Source organism: Mycteria americana, chromosome 2, assembly GCF_035582795.1.
Source record: "Mycteria americana isolate JAX WOST 10 ecotype Jacksonville Zoo and Gardens chromosome 2, USCA_MyAme_1.0, whole genome shotgun sequence".
NCBI lineage: Eukaryota > Metazoa > Chordata > Aves > Ciconiiformes > Ciconiidae > Mycteria > Mycteria americana.
The window spans coordinates 128,743,412-128,757,830 of record NC_134366.1 but is presented as its reverse complement, the minus strand read 5'-3'; the positions used below and the strand labels follow the sequence as shown (position 1 = coordinate 128,757,830).

Sequence of the window (14,419 nt, the reverse complement as noted above, 5' to 3'; positions counted from 1 at the left end):
CTGCAGCGGAGGTGGGAAGGAAGGAGAAAGGACAAGCCAACAACTGCTATGTAACTTTTAGCTATATAACCAGAAAGAAGGGGTTGTCACTTCATCAATCAAGAAGCTGACAAACCTTTCCCCAAACTGGCCTTCAAGCCACAGCACTGAAAACCTGAGCTTTCCTAGTGAGGATGCAGACTCTTATACAGAGTTCTGCATATACTCTTATATATGTAGAACACCAGTGAACACACCAATGAAAATGTTCTCCATCAACAGTAAAAGGAAGGATGGGAAAGAGAGACATGTGGAATTAATGCCCTGAACAGGAAGAGTGAAAAGATGACAATTACCTGGACAAGCAAAATAACTAGATAAACAAAACTCATAACTGAGGAATTTCCTGCCTGCTTCCCTGTTCCCAAAGGAACCCAAAGTGGAACCACAGGGTGGAAGAGTGAAAAACCCTGCAAGCTCTGCTCCTCTGGCCACTCCGGACAGATTACATTCTCTATCACCGTGGTTTGTTTGGTTTTGTTTGTTTGTTTTTAAAGCTATTTGTTCTCTTACACACTTGTTTCAAAGTATCTTTGCTGTAAAATATATTTTTGCACTAAGATTGTTGATAGTAGAGGTCATCAAACAAAGCTTGTAGGTGCAGATTCAAGTCATGTTTAAGCTACAGAACTTCTAACCCCGGGATGTTATTGCAGCAGCCAAAAGTTTTTATGGCTTCAGAAAACATTGGGCAAACTCATGAAAAGAAAAACCCACTGAGGGTAACAAACAGCTCCTGAGCAGTAAACTGCTGAAAGCTGGAAGTGTATCTGCACAAAATACCACTATACGCTTGTCCTGTTCTTATTACCTTCACACCTTGCTTTTGGCTACTAACAGGCATTTTTGGGGGTTACAGCTTTGGTCTGACCTAGTACAATTTTGTCTTTATGTTTTTAAAGTAACAAGAAATAAAGTTTGATTACACAAGTAAAGCACTTCGAAGTATAGAGATCCTCAGTAATTAGGAGTTTCAAATCTGTTCCCTCAGTCAGCATTTTGAAATAGCCAAGAACATTTTCAGAGAAAAATAAGGTATGGCTATTTAACCAAAGTGAAGATTTACTTTTTAAGTAATTGATTGAGAGATTACTGTACATAGAATCAGCTGTAAAAAAAGTAAGAGAACCACATTGTTAAAAATACAATAGACATCTACAGGAGCACCATTTGTAATTGTAGTCTCCATAGCTTGAGGCATACCTTCACATATACTATTTAAGTTAAAGCAACTTTTGTTGATTCAATACAGGAAGTGACCATTTCTGCACTGTAATTAGCTAGAGAAATAGTGAATTGTGAACACCAGGCTTCCATTGCTCAGGCTGTCTTCTTTCAGCAGTTAGATATCTTTTTAATGTATTTAATTTAGTCACAGAGATTTAAATTTCAGATTAACAAATACATCCCACCTTTGCCTAAATATCACTCTGTCCTGCACTATTCAGCACTATTGCTCATCCACCCCTTTCCTACAGTACTTTGGATAATTTTACCCTGACAAATCTGGAGAGGACAAAAAAAAAAAAAAAAAAATCAGAGGTACAGCATTTTTGCAGACTATCTGGAGAGGCACAAAGCAATGAAATGATTACAAGCTAAAACAGAAGTATGTCCACTCACACATCTGTAAGGCACTGTAAAGCACTAGAAGGGCAAAACCCATACCAATTTGTACACAGGAGTTCAAGATCGAGAGCTTTCACTACAAATTTTAAAACTGAACTGAGTTCTTTCTTGCCTTATTTGCTTGTTTACAGATAAATGACATCCTTTAAGTTTTTGGAATTTGCATCTCTAAAATGTTTATCCTTGAAACGCATTCCTACTCTTCTGTAAGTATTCTTTTACTTACAATTTAAAAAAAAAAAAATTTCCTTAAGGCAGACAGCGCATTTACCTCAGTAGCTTCCTTTTCTTTGCGGACTCAGCAGGGGCTCGGGGGGCCTTGCCCGCCTGCTTCCCGGGGGTGCGGAGAAGGGCCTGCGCAGACCTCAGCCACTCGCTGGCTGGTCGTGCTGTAACATGCCCTGTGTCCACTCCTGACCTCGACCGTAATCTTTTAGTGGATCCTGGAGTAGTGGTTGCCAGGCCCGTCTCTCCTTCTTCCACGCTGTCGTTATCGGATGAATACTCAGAAATTTCTGTCGAAGTTGCCTAAACAAATAAAAATATAAAGCTATTTAAACAGAATGCTAATGAGATAGTACAGGTTTATGTAGGCAGTTATTTATGTTCCCTAGTAATTCATAAATTGAATGCCAATTTATTAATATAACTTGGACAACTTCACTGTAAATGCACATTAATCTTTTGTAAGTCAGCATGAACTCCTGAATATAAGGACCATCTCTTGAGGGACAACTGGGACGAGTAACATTTATTTTTTCCAACAACTAGATCTGGAGAATTTATCAAAACAATAAGCCAATGCTTATCTCTATTGGGAGAAGATTCCAGACAGGATTAAAGTAAGTTTTCAGGAAAGCAGAATGAGGCTAATGAGTGACAGGGATCATGACTGACAGGAAAGCTGAGATAAAGGGAGCTTTCACATCAGGATTCAAGTAAGTAGGAAGGCTGCCTTCTGTCGTCTGAATGCAGTGAAGAAACACATGCCTCTATTGAGACCTTGTAGCTGTCAAAAAGTATAACACCTTTTGTTAAAACAAGATTTTGACCACTAAAGCTGGCCTTCACCCATGTCCAGCAGGCCTATAGCTTCCCAGGAAGGTTTCAGAAATTGAGCATAAGCTATCAGGCCACATCCAGGTAGCTCCAGGGAGGATCAATCACTGGTCAGCAGCCAGGGCCGTGAGCAAGCAGGGCTGGAGTTCAGACTCATAAAACCTTGCCGGAGCTCTTCTCCCAGAAACTCACAGGACACTCTGAACTCATCCCACTGAAGGAGGGATGAGAGTAGGGGATGAGAAGGCTCAAAAACAAATCTGCAAAGAGGCATGGAAGGCTGAGGAGAGGGCTGGCAAGGAAAATTCACCTGCTTTGGCTCAGCTTGTTTTACTCTCCTCTAGGGCTCCCGCACAAGCAGGGCAAGGCAGCTGTGTTGGCACCCTAAGGTGAGCTCTGCACAGTTGTTATGTACATTATGCTCTCTTGACCCAGTATTTCTGAAAGTACCGAGTATTAAGCAAAAATACTTGGAAAGTGGCATTTTACCTAGTACGGAATGAAATGATCTAAAACTCTGAAATAGGCAGAAGACTAAGAAACATGAGCTGGGCTCAGTCTTCAGGAGAGAGCTGGAAAAAAAAAAAGACACTGTGCAAGTTCTGGTGGGGTTAGCATAGTAACAGCCCCATCACTGGGACCACCAGCACTAGCCCAACTCAAGGAGGCTTGCACAAAACTGTTCTGTACAAGAGGCAAGTTAACTAACTCAGCCTGATCCTTGAAAGAATCAAAACCCAATGCAAAACATTAGGTTCACATTATCAACAGGGAACTGGAAAACCCCAAAGACTGCCCTGATCACAGAATCATGCTGCCCCAATCACAGAATAGGTCCTGAAAAAAATTAGCCTGTTCCTCTGGTCTAATGCAGTAAGCAGCTCTCCACACAGGTTGTCTGACAACTGGCTCAGATAAAGACTTTAAAGATAAAAGAGGAAAGGGAGGGAAATCACTGCATTCACTAATGCTGTTGTATGTTATTAATTAGTGTAATCATCTGAAACCAACATTTCTCGACTGTGCACAAAAATTAGTTCAGCTCTTGCCAGTTCTTTAATACATTCTTCATGTAAATGATGAGACATGGCGTTCATGGTCTGAGAGCTTACCTAAATATTCTGGAAATTGGAAGGACCTTTTAAAGTTATCCAGAGAAGGAGAATAGCTAAAAAATGTGATTAATATCAGCCTGTTTTAAACACAACACAGTCAACATTCGTCCCTTGGCAACAATATTTCTCTGAAAACAAACTCCTTCCACATTGGAAAAGAGCCAGAAATAAAAGGTTTCAAACAGTACGAAAGCTGTAAGCAAGCACTTCATTCTTAAAACACCATTCTGATGGACTCTTTTCCTTTAGGAATACTTTAATTTGCTTGAATTGCTACAATATCCACTGCACCTTCTTTGAGCAAGTAAAATGCAAATTAGAAAGCCCTTGGGATGTGCTTCAAGTTAGGCACATGTTTTAATCCCACTGACTGTTGTAAGAGTTAAGAAACTTTCCTAAGTAAAGATTGTCTAATAAATAATTTAATTCTTCTGCTAATATTTATTATTGTATATTTGTTTAGACTTAACTTCCCCAAGGAAACGGTACTTTGCAGTTTTTGTTTTCGTTTGTTTGCTTGTTAGAGTTTTGGTGATTTTTTTTAATTGGTCAGTTGGAAATTTTTCTTAAAAGTGGAAGCTATAAAAATGGAGAAGAAAAACAAAGAAGAAAAATTCAACCTTCCCATTCCATAGATTATTTAACTGTAGCCACCATCAGAAATACAGTCTGAGGAGAAAAATATTTTCAAAACATACAAACATGATTTTTCAAGTATCCAGTACACAAGCTGGCATGTCTACCAACATTATGATGGTGGACAGCTGGCAAAAAAATCCCTCATTTAATTTCTTACGTTCCACTTTAAAACAATCAATCATAAATAGTGAAGACACTTTTTATCAATATCTTAAACATTACAAAGCTGAATTTTCAAAAGTGTTTTTTTTTTTTTTTAATAACACCCCCAGTAATATCACTAAAAGTTTCTGAAGAGCATCATTGCTAAGCACAGAGAAGTGTCAAATTAAAAGCAGCTGACTTTTCCACATTGCTTATTATTTCGAAATATAGTAATTTTCGGTTATAGTGGCTGAAGGTACAATGCTCCCCACTACACACAGACTCAGTTTCCCTACCTCAGTCCCTTCCTCCAACCCCTGAGCCCAATCTAATCATCTCCATCCTGGAGTTTTCCATGACTGTCTCCCATATATCCCAATCACTCCAAATACTTGGTAGTAGACTGTTCACTAAGATTTACCTATCATTTCCAATGATGGCCTTGCCACAACACCCTATTTTATATCATGCTAACCACTTTTCCATGTCAAGGGCTAAGTGGAAAAAAAATGCAGGGGCTGACCTCAATCTCTCTCTCACTAAAACAACAAACATGGCTCATTTTGTTCACTTTTAGAGTAAATCGATTTGCTCTGTGACTGGTTTAATTTGAAAGGTTCTAAATGGTCCTCTTTTATGGCTCTTTCTTTTAAGGAGAAATTACTTTAGTATAAATGCCATTTTTTCAGATAAGATTTGGCTACAGCAAAACAAAGAAGTCAGTGAGTACTGTAGCTGAGCATACAGGACTATTTTAAAGATAAGCATGCTTAAATCAAAATGCATCAAGAGAGCTCTCAAGATTAATTAATTTATGGTGTATTTTTGACAGCACTCACCAGCATTAGCTAACATAGAGGATGGTACAAATGTAAAAATAGAAACCAGAATGAGAAACAGCAAATACCCCTGGCTAAATGGTTAAGATTGCTAAAGAATATATGATTACCTGTGTCAATTTAAATTCATTTAAAAAAAAAAAATCACCAAAAATCCAACCACAGAAATGGTAAAATCCTGGTCCCAATTGTTCAAAGACAAAACTCTTGACTTCAGTGAAATGATAAGCACACAGATTTTGCACACAGGCAGTACAGAAGATACCATGCTGTTACTTCTGTGACCAAGTACTCCCTCCCTCACCCTCAAGAGATTTGCTTCAGCTGCCTGTTGCTTCACCTTGAACACCGTGTGAATTCTTTGGGAGTACCTTTGCAATCTGCACAGCATTTGCCTCTAAAAGGTCTGAAAAAAATTACCTTTTCACTTCAGTAATGATGGAAGCAAGAAATATTTGATCACTTCAATAAGCACTCGATATTTCTTATCAACAAAATAGCAGTAAGTTAACATGAGAAGTGTTACATTTCCATTTGAAGTTTCCAGCTTCAACACAGAAAGCAGAACCATACAAAACTTTCTGTACAAAGAGAAAGCTAACATATCAATCCTAAATCTGTATTTTTTAAAAAAGGCGCTCTCATACAGTGATTGCTAATTAGAGCCAAGGAGATGAGCAGCTGGGAGAGCTTCTCATCCCCTTGGCTCTCCTCCCAAGATACATCACTCAGTGAAACTTTTCTGTGGAAAAAAATCACTATATACACCCTACTTTTGTATTGGTTAAACACTTCCACTTGTTCAGTCATTGTACATTCAGAAAACATTGTAAATCTTTTCCAGCTGGTATGAAGATACTTTGCAGATATGAAGCTCAATAAAAGCTCACAGATATTCTGAACAAGTTCATCAGCTGAAACTAAGATGCTTCAGCATGCTGCAGTATGTCCGAATCTCCTCTTACTGACAAAAAATGGCTATCAAATTCTATATAGACACTGAAATAACTTTTTGCAGATGGAGGTCACTTAGTCTGTCATTTCCTTCCCTAAAAATAATAAATTTCTTCCCTCCTGTTATTTTACTACAGCTTAGCTCAAATAGCAGAAGAACTAATAGGGTTTCTCAGATGGCAACCTTAGAGAACCAGGCTTTCTCAAGGTCACAGAGCCAAGTTACGTCAGAAATGGAAACAGTATTTGAGAGTTTCAGACTTTGATCACTGTACATACAGAGGAAAATGAATCTTGTGGCATTTTCTTTCCTACTTGTTCTTTCACATATCTTTGCCTCTAACTCTGGAAGCCTTTTCTATTATCCCCTGCCTGTTCTCTCATGGAGTATCTTCTTCTCTTTTCTGATTCCCTTACTCTTTTCAGAATTAATTTGTATTTCTCCTAACTGTGCTCTCATGACAGCTCTCAAGATGGGTGGAAGCTGACTGCTATTAACAAACACACACAGTGAACTTAGGCGACTATCCTACCACCTCTCCTTTATACAGTCTTCCTTTCTGATAAGCAATGCTCATTTGCACTACCAGTACTCTTTCCTGTCATGCATGCAAAGGGATTCAAATGCAGCAAACTTCTACCCCAGGGAAATAGTTACAGGTTGCAAGGAGATTTTATATCCTGCATGGTACTCTCCAAAAAACAGAGTGAGCAGAAAAGCCACTGGATTTGCTATAATGAATATTCACAAGCATAAATCACCAGTCCCGTATGTCAAAGGCCCAGGCTATGCTAATGAATGCTTGAAGCTAACTCCACCAGAAGCTGGCTTGCAGGATTATAGGGAGTAGGGTAAAGGTAAAAGAAAAGAAGTTTCCCCTTAATTAATCAACACAAAATTAATTCAAGCATTGTGCGCACAGATAGTACAGGATATTATTCAGCTCTATAAAGATAATTAAAGATATAAAGGACTTAAAGCTTGCAGTTCTCTTCAAAGCTTTGTGTTTTCTGAAGCTTTAACTGAAGCGCTGAAGTCTATGCCAAATACTTTCCTAGTATCTTGAGAAATAATTTGGTTCTTGGTAAGCTAGCTACTTTCACTCGAGAGAGATAAAATTCAGATATACCTTCACACAAGAAACTTAATGTTCAAGTGCAGAGCTAGGTGTGTGCCGCTCTGTGGGTGACACCAAGCTTTCTTCTCATGGAATAACCACAGGAACAGCACACAAAACGTACAAGATGAGGTAGCAGTGCGTGGGCAGAGATAACCATATGACAAAAAAGAACAACAATGAAAGACATAAATCACTTACAAGATATTTTTGGACTTGCAAGCCCAAACTGACACAGCAGATTAACTGAAATTTTCTATGTGGAACAACCACCCAGTGTTATTACAGAGACAGTGTATATTTAAAGTGGATCTCAGATAATGCCTAGTTGTTTAGCTAAGTACAACATTCCTCCTCAGCACATGCGCTCAGATCATCTGATCTGTCCTAAATATTTATCAGTGGTGTTGGTCCAGTGCACTAGGAAATGACATGTCCTGTTCCACACACATTAGCATTTTGTGGCTGCCATTACAGGAAACAGAGCCATATGCTCTTCAAGGGCACAAGAATGGCCACCTCAAGCATCTCTCTGGGACTCTCCAAGAGCAACTACCACTGAGCTGACAATGGCTTTGCTTCTTTCTCCCTGGTCGGCCACTACTAAACTTCAGCAACATCTCCCTTAACACGGACATGGGAATGCATTTTTGCTATCTCCTAGATGCCACCACCCTGAGGCTGGAATGCAGTAGTTATTAGCACACAAAATCATTTATGCCAAGTAGCAAAGAAGAATGCTGTATCTACTTGAATATGGAGAAGTGTAGGCAGCAACACTGTAATTATTCAAAGCAGAATCTGGTCACAGACTGCACCCTAATCTCCTGTTAATGGTGTTTTGAGACCTTTAAACAAGTGGTTAGGACTCCTCTTCTATGACTAATCAAAAAGGATTCATCGCATCCAGCAGCCCAGTGCTTCCTATCATAAAGGAAATTGATTCATGATTATCTCTGGATGAAGGAGGCCAGCTACTAAACCTTAAGCACCACTGCTTACACTGCTGAGCTTCCCTTTGGAGAGCTCCTGGGGAAGTCTTACCCATGTTTAACCCCATTTATTCTGCAAGGTCTGTCAAAAATTACAGCTGCATTAGCTACTGTCTTAAAAGGTTAGCCCAAGTAGGATTCAATTCAAAGGAAAAATACCAATTGCTGATATCAAAAGAAAAGCAAATGGGACAGTTTCAGAGATGCTTTCATGGACTGAAGAAGTTGAAAGGGCTTTGACATAACTCTGCAGAAATTAATGGAACGATACGGCTGCTCTCGAGTCCGACTGCCAGTTATCCTCCGACGCTGGGCTTCCTGCACGATTTCTGAAACCAAGAAAAGGCGTGGAGGGCAACACAGACAGGAAAACTCCCTCTCACACTTCAAAGAGTGAGGAAGTTGAAGTACAGTACACAAGCCCACAAACTGGTGTTTTATATCACACATTAAATAACAAACAATGAAATAAATAACTTGTATCATCATTTATCAGCTCCCATATCTTGTGTAGATCATACCACCTTGAAGTGGAAAATGAGGTGACGATTAGGATTGCATGCAGTATGTTTGGTTGTGCATTCTTTTTTGTAAAGGGAGAGGTGCATGTTTTTGTTTGGTTTGAGCTCTCACACGTACTCCTGTACACATACACCATTGGCAGGCAGTATCCTGCACACAGCACTAATCGTTTTAAAAAACAAGAACGGAAAAAATAATATTACAATAAGATTTTGCACATACAAAAAAAAAATCAACATCAATATCTGATCTTTGAAAGAAAAACTTCGGGAGAGGAGTGATTTAAATCACAACAAAACAGACTTTTTATAGACCTAATGAAAAGATGGTATTTTACTGACTTTTGTTTTTGTTGTTTTGTTTTGGTTTTTTTTTTTTAAAGCCAGGTAAAGCCTTACCACACAAGTGTTAAGGAAGATGAAATCATGAAATCGAAGCCATAACTTCTAATCCTGAGCAGAAACCTCAGCTTTTACAAGGCAAACAGGTTTAGCAGGCTATGCCTCTGGAGATACATCCACAAGCTGTTCCAGCCTGCCTCTCCCAGAACAGGTTGTTCTAAGGCATGGATCAGCCGACCGAAACAGGTGAGGCTGTCTTCTCAGCCCAAGTGCATTTTTATACAAAATAAGTCAGTAAAGCAAGAAGCACTGCGTTTATTTCTAAGCATACTCTTTAGATGTAGAATTAAATAGCAATTCTGAAGGTAAGACGGACAAAACGCCTGTCTGCTGGGCACAAGGGCAGGAAAGAATAGTAGGGAACAGTGAGCTATTAAGGTACAAAATGGGTACGAAGCAGAAGTTTACCCAACAGCAGTTAAGGGATACTGATTTGTACCGTACGGAGCGTAAGGAAAACCCTGTTGCAATCTTGGCATCTATAGCACTTGTGCTGCAACTGCACCTCTTAAAAGCATCATTTCAGTAGTTTAATGAAGCTTTAGCATTAAGAAGTCAATCTATCACTTCCTAATTTTCTGCATTACCACGGATCTCTCCATCAGTCTGTAACTGGAGCAATAGCCAACTTCTAATAGACCCAACAATACTGAAAAATGTCAATACAGACAACCTACAAGTGCTTTTTCTGCTTTCTCTAATCTTTTTTTCCATCATACAAGAACATCTTCAGTTTCTCGCAGGGAAAATGACTGGCTGTTAAAGACAATTTGGACCAGTTTATGCATACTGTTAGCCAATGTTACACTCAAGTGAATTGCCATAACCCTTGTTCTCCATTCCTTCCTTAAAAAAAGGGGGGAAGGGGGAGACGCCACTTCACGTGTTGCATCTTGCAAACTATTCAGGGACAGAACCAGGTCTCCTCTCATGCAACTGCATATTATCCCACGCAGTTGAGCTCTCATCTTGATAAGGATCCTCCAAATGATAGAGACACAGGTTTTCAAATATAAATACCTGACTCTGATAGGGCACGCAGATAATTACATCATTTCACATAGAAGCCTCAACATTATACACTGAAGTTTGGGCACACGAGAAAATTGTAGTCAGCTTACAATACCACTAAAACAGGGTTTAGTTCTTGACACAGAAATAGGTACTTTCATGTTTCCAAGGAACAGATGTTATCACATGGTTTGATAACCTACTTTCACATTCTTTGTTTGTAGTTATTCACTCAGTTTCATTTATTAAAGTTAGTGGATTCAGGCCATGAAACCTCAGGTTTTTTGTCTCTATTTTAGGTGATGCTATGGTAATCATCCGGGTTAAAGCTTGGATGTAACAAGAGGCCTCAACTGAAAGGCATGATTAAAAGCCAAATTATTATTTATGAGCTAAATCCTAAAGCACCTAGACTAAACACCTGCAGGATTCAGTAGGAACTGTTAAGGGAGGAAATACATTTCCATCTTCAAGCAACTCTTTTGTTTTGTTCCAAGTCTTCAGAGAGAACGAATACTTATAATGAGAGGTAATATCTTTTACTAGACAAACAGATATAACTGTGGGAAAACAGACAAGCTTTCAGCACTAAGCCCTTCTATAGGTCCCAAAAGTTTGTGAAGTTTTTTTACTCCAAATAAATCATTTCACCTAAATAAATTAAACCTTTCCTTATAAAATTGCTTCTCTCTCATATCTTTAGCCTATACAGTTATGAATAATAACCCTGCAAGCTTTTTAAAAAATTCTTTCTAAAAAAGAAACCATGAGAAAATACCTCTCACAATAATGTCACTGTTTAGACTCAACAGGGAACAAAGACTTTAAAACACCTTTTGTATTATGTATTCTCCTTCAAAAACTAGGTGATAACTGCAAGCATATTATTTTTGAGATGAAAGGAAGCAATTCCAGAATAACTAAATGAGAGATTCCACGCAGATACTCAGTGAAGTACAAATTATGCACACTGACTTCTCATCTTTGGTTGATCTGCCTGCAGTTTCCTGTGAAACCCCTTAGAAAAGCACTTATCAAAAACGGAAAAAAAAAAAAAGAAAAAAAAAGAAAACGAGAGAGAGGAAACACAACTGGCACAGTGTTGTAAAACACACAAATGCAATACAGGCATCATTTCTGCAATAATGCTCAGCACTTAGTGGAAATTTTTTTGTTCATAATTTCCACAGAGGTACACAGACAAGTCTTGAAATTCAGACTCTGCACTTCCAGCTCCAGCAGTGCCAGCGCTCACAGCTACAGCACTGGCAGCTTAAGGAGACACCGGGCTGCTGGGCAGCGCAGTGCATTACATTCATTTTCTTCTACTCCCACTCACACCACATTCTTCTCACTTGACTGTTCTCCCCTTTGCCCCATTTATTGCTTCACAGCGCCTGTGGTACTGCCCCCAAAGCCTAAAATAGTCGCTTCATTTCTTCCCTCCTCTTCACTTCTAACTTCTTCCGACCCTTTCCCTCCTCTCCAGAAGTCCTTCCACAGCCTACCTTTTCTAGAACATCGTTTCATGTTTTTGCGCTGTTAAAACTATTTTAAACAGCAAACATTTCAGGGCAGGAAATGTCTTACCACGTCTGAAATACTGTGTTAGCGATGACAGTACGTGTATGCATACAAAAGCACCACCTCCACCTAAGCTGATTTTTAACAATGATGAGAGTGCTTATAGGCAGACTGAAGAAACAGAAGACCCATTTAATTGCTTTTCCAAGTAAGCCAAAGAACACCAAACAAGAAAACTAGTTAAAAAAATATATTAAATGTACTCTGCTGAAATTAATTCTGTCTGGAGAAGGAACAAAGAAAAGGAGCCCAACACTAAGTTTACAGATTTTCTTTTAGATCATGTGCCTAAACTTTGGAGGAGCAGAAGGAAAATAAAGTAACTATCAATTGGGTAAGGCATTGTAATTGAAAATTGTAATGTTGTTATAAATACACATTTTATAGAGAAATTCAGAGGTGCTAACTGCTGCAATACTGTCTTAAGTATGACACGTGTAGTTGCGCTGATTGTTCACAGTACATGAAAAGATTTCAAAGTGAAGACCAATTAAAACTCCTTTGAGACCTAGATTAGAATAAAAACACGTGTGCTGTAATATATGTGTGTACATTACATACAGTGACATGATTGCCATAATATGGGTATAACAGACATTACAGGACACACGGAGACAATCACAGATACTTAAAACTTTTATTAGTAAATAAGCATACCACATAAACATACCAGGAAAAACACACTTGGAATGTCCCAGTAAGGCAGTAATCAAATACAATCCTTGAACAATTAAACTCAATGGACTGCAAGTCTCTAAGAACTGGCTAGCAACTGGCATGCAGAACTTGCAAAGAAAAGAGCCCTGAAATACAAACATCAGTAATTTGTACTAAGCAGTTCCTTATAAGGATTATAAAGCTTGCATAAAGTAGGAAGATTAAAAAGTATTAAGATAATGCTTCTCAATTAGAGGCAAAGAGAAAAAAAGAGCCCCAGTGCCTGTCTGCACACTTTAACACACTTTAAAAAGCAATAGTTGACTGGTTTCCACAGCAGTCACCAATATCTTTTGGCCTCATGCCTCCACTATCTCAAACCAGATCAAGAGATTGTGATTGCTCAATTTCGCATCCATTCTCAAATCAATGCTTGCTTTACTTCAGGAAGGGAGGGATAAAAATCACACAGAACTGTCATTTTCTTTTCTATTAGGTTAGCACATGTCAATGTGTATTTACACACGGAAAATGCAACCTCTGCAAGATTCAGAGGGTGGTGTGTGTCCCCCCCCTTTCCTTTTTTCAAAATATAAGAGAAGTTCAAAGCTGACAAGATAGTCCTAATTTTAGCATTAGCATTAATACAAGTTAATTCAGCTTCTAGGAAGAGCTTTTAAAAATAAAATGTGTCCTTCTGGATACTATTAAACATTCTCTGCTTACTTTCCCCTTCCCAAAGTAAAAATACTTGTGATATTTGTCCTTCACACTGAACTCTGCAGCTAGCAGGATTTTTTAAAAGTGTTGCAAAAGTTCAAGAAAAAAAGGTTTAAGTGACCTATTAGCATTCTGATCAAAAACGTACATGTTATTTATGAAGCAACTAAAAATACTGTGCAAGCTGCAATTTCCTGAAATGTTTGGGGCCACAAACCCGGGCCCAAAGTTTGTTCTAAAAGTAAATGGAAGAAAAATATTTTTTATTAAACAGCAGTTAACCCTCAAGCACCACCAGCTGGAGGTCTTGCTCTTGGAGCTGTGCTTAGCACTGACAAGTTGGGGTGGGGGAGAGTAAAAAGCAGAGTTGAGAAAAGAGAGGGACAGTAACGGCAGCTTTGAAGAAAGTGCTCAAGTAGTTCTGAGCATCTGGCTGCATGATTTTTAGGAAGCGTCTGATACAGGCAGCTTTATTGCCTAAATGCAGAAGTACAAATGTTGGCATCCACTGTATCAATTTTGTGCTCGTCTTATTGGCAACTATTTTAATGAGAATTTTTTTTTCTTAGTGGTTAGACAGCAATGGAGCATGCAGTCATATTACTTTGGTAGCAACGAACAGTCCCCAGAGTATTATAACTACCTAAGACACTGCAACATTTTCTAGTCCCCACTCCAAATCACCAAATAGATACTTGTGCATATAGTAACCTAAACTGCTGTCTGGATGATCTGCATTCCCCAGCTCACAACAACAGCAATTTCATTTTGATCAGAAAGATGGGCAAGACATTGCAGCAGAGCTGGTTTAAAAAACAAACAAACAAAAAAAACCCCCCAGTCTTTTAAAATCCAAAGAATTTCACATGCTTCAAGGGTCATTTTTCAGTGTACGATATAGGGTAGGACTGCAGTGGAGCAAGATCTTGCTTTCTACTTGCCAAAAGCCTCATCGGTTTATCTATATTGCTGTTTCAATGATTTAAACTCCAACTC

The 14,419-nt window shown here is 38.8% G+C and overlaps 1 protein-coding gene across 3 annotated transcripts in view; it reads right to left on the bottom strand.

Moving 5' to 3' along the window:
• The window catches only part of SPIDR (scaffold protein involved in DNA repair), a 207,934-nt gene that overhangs the window by 150,735 nt on the left and 42,780 nt on the right, over nt 1-14,419 (bottom strand). For all 3 annotated transcript variants that reach the window (XR_012774445.1, XM_075494604.1, XM_075494605.1), the window contains exon 6: nt 1,940-2,196. Coding sequence is in view for 2 of the 3 variants with exons in the window: in XM_075494604.1 (XP_075350719.1) it covers nt 1,940-2,196 (257 nt within the window). In the remaining variant the exon portion in view is untranslated. The remainder of the gene's footprint in view (nt 1-1,939; nt 2,197-14,419) is intronic.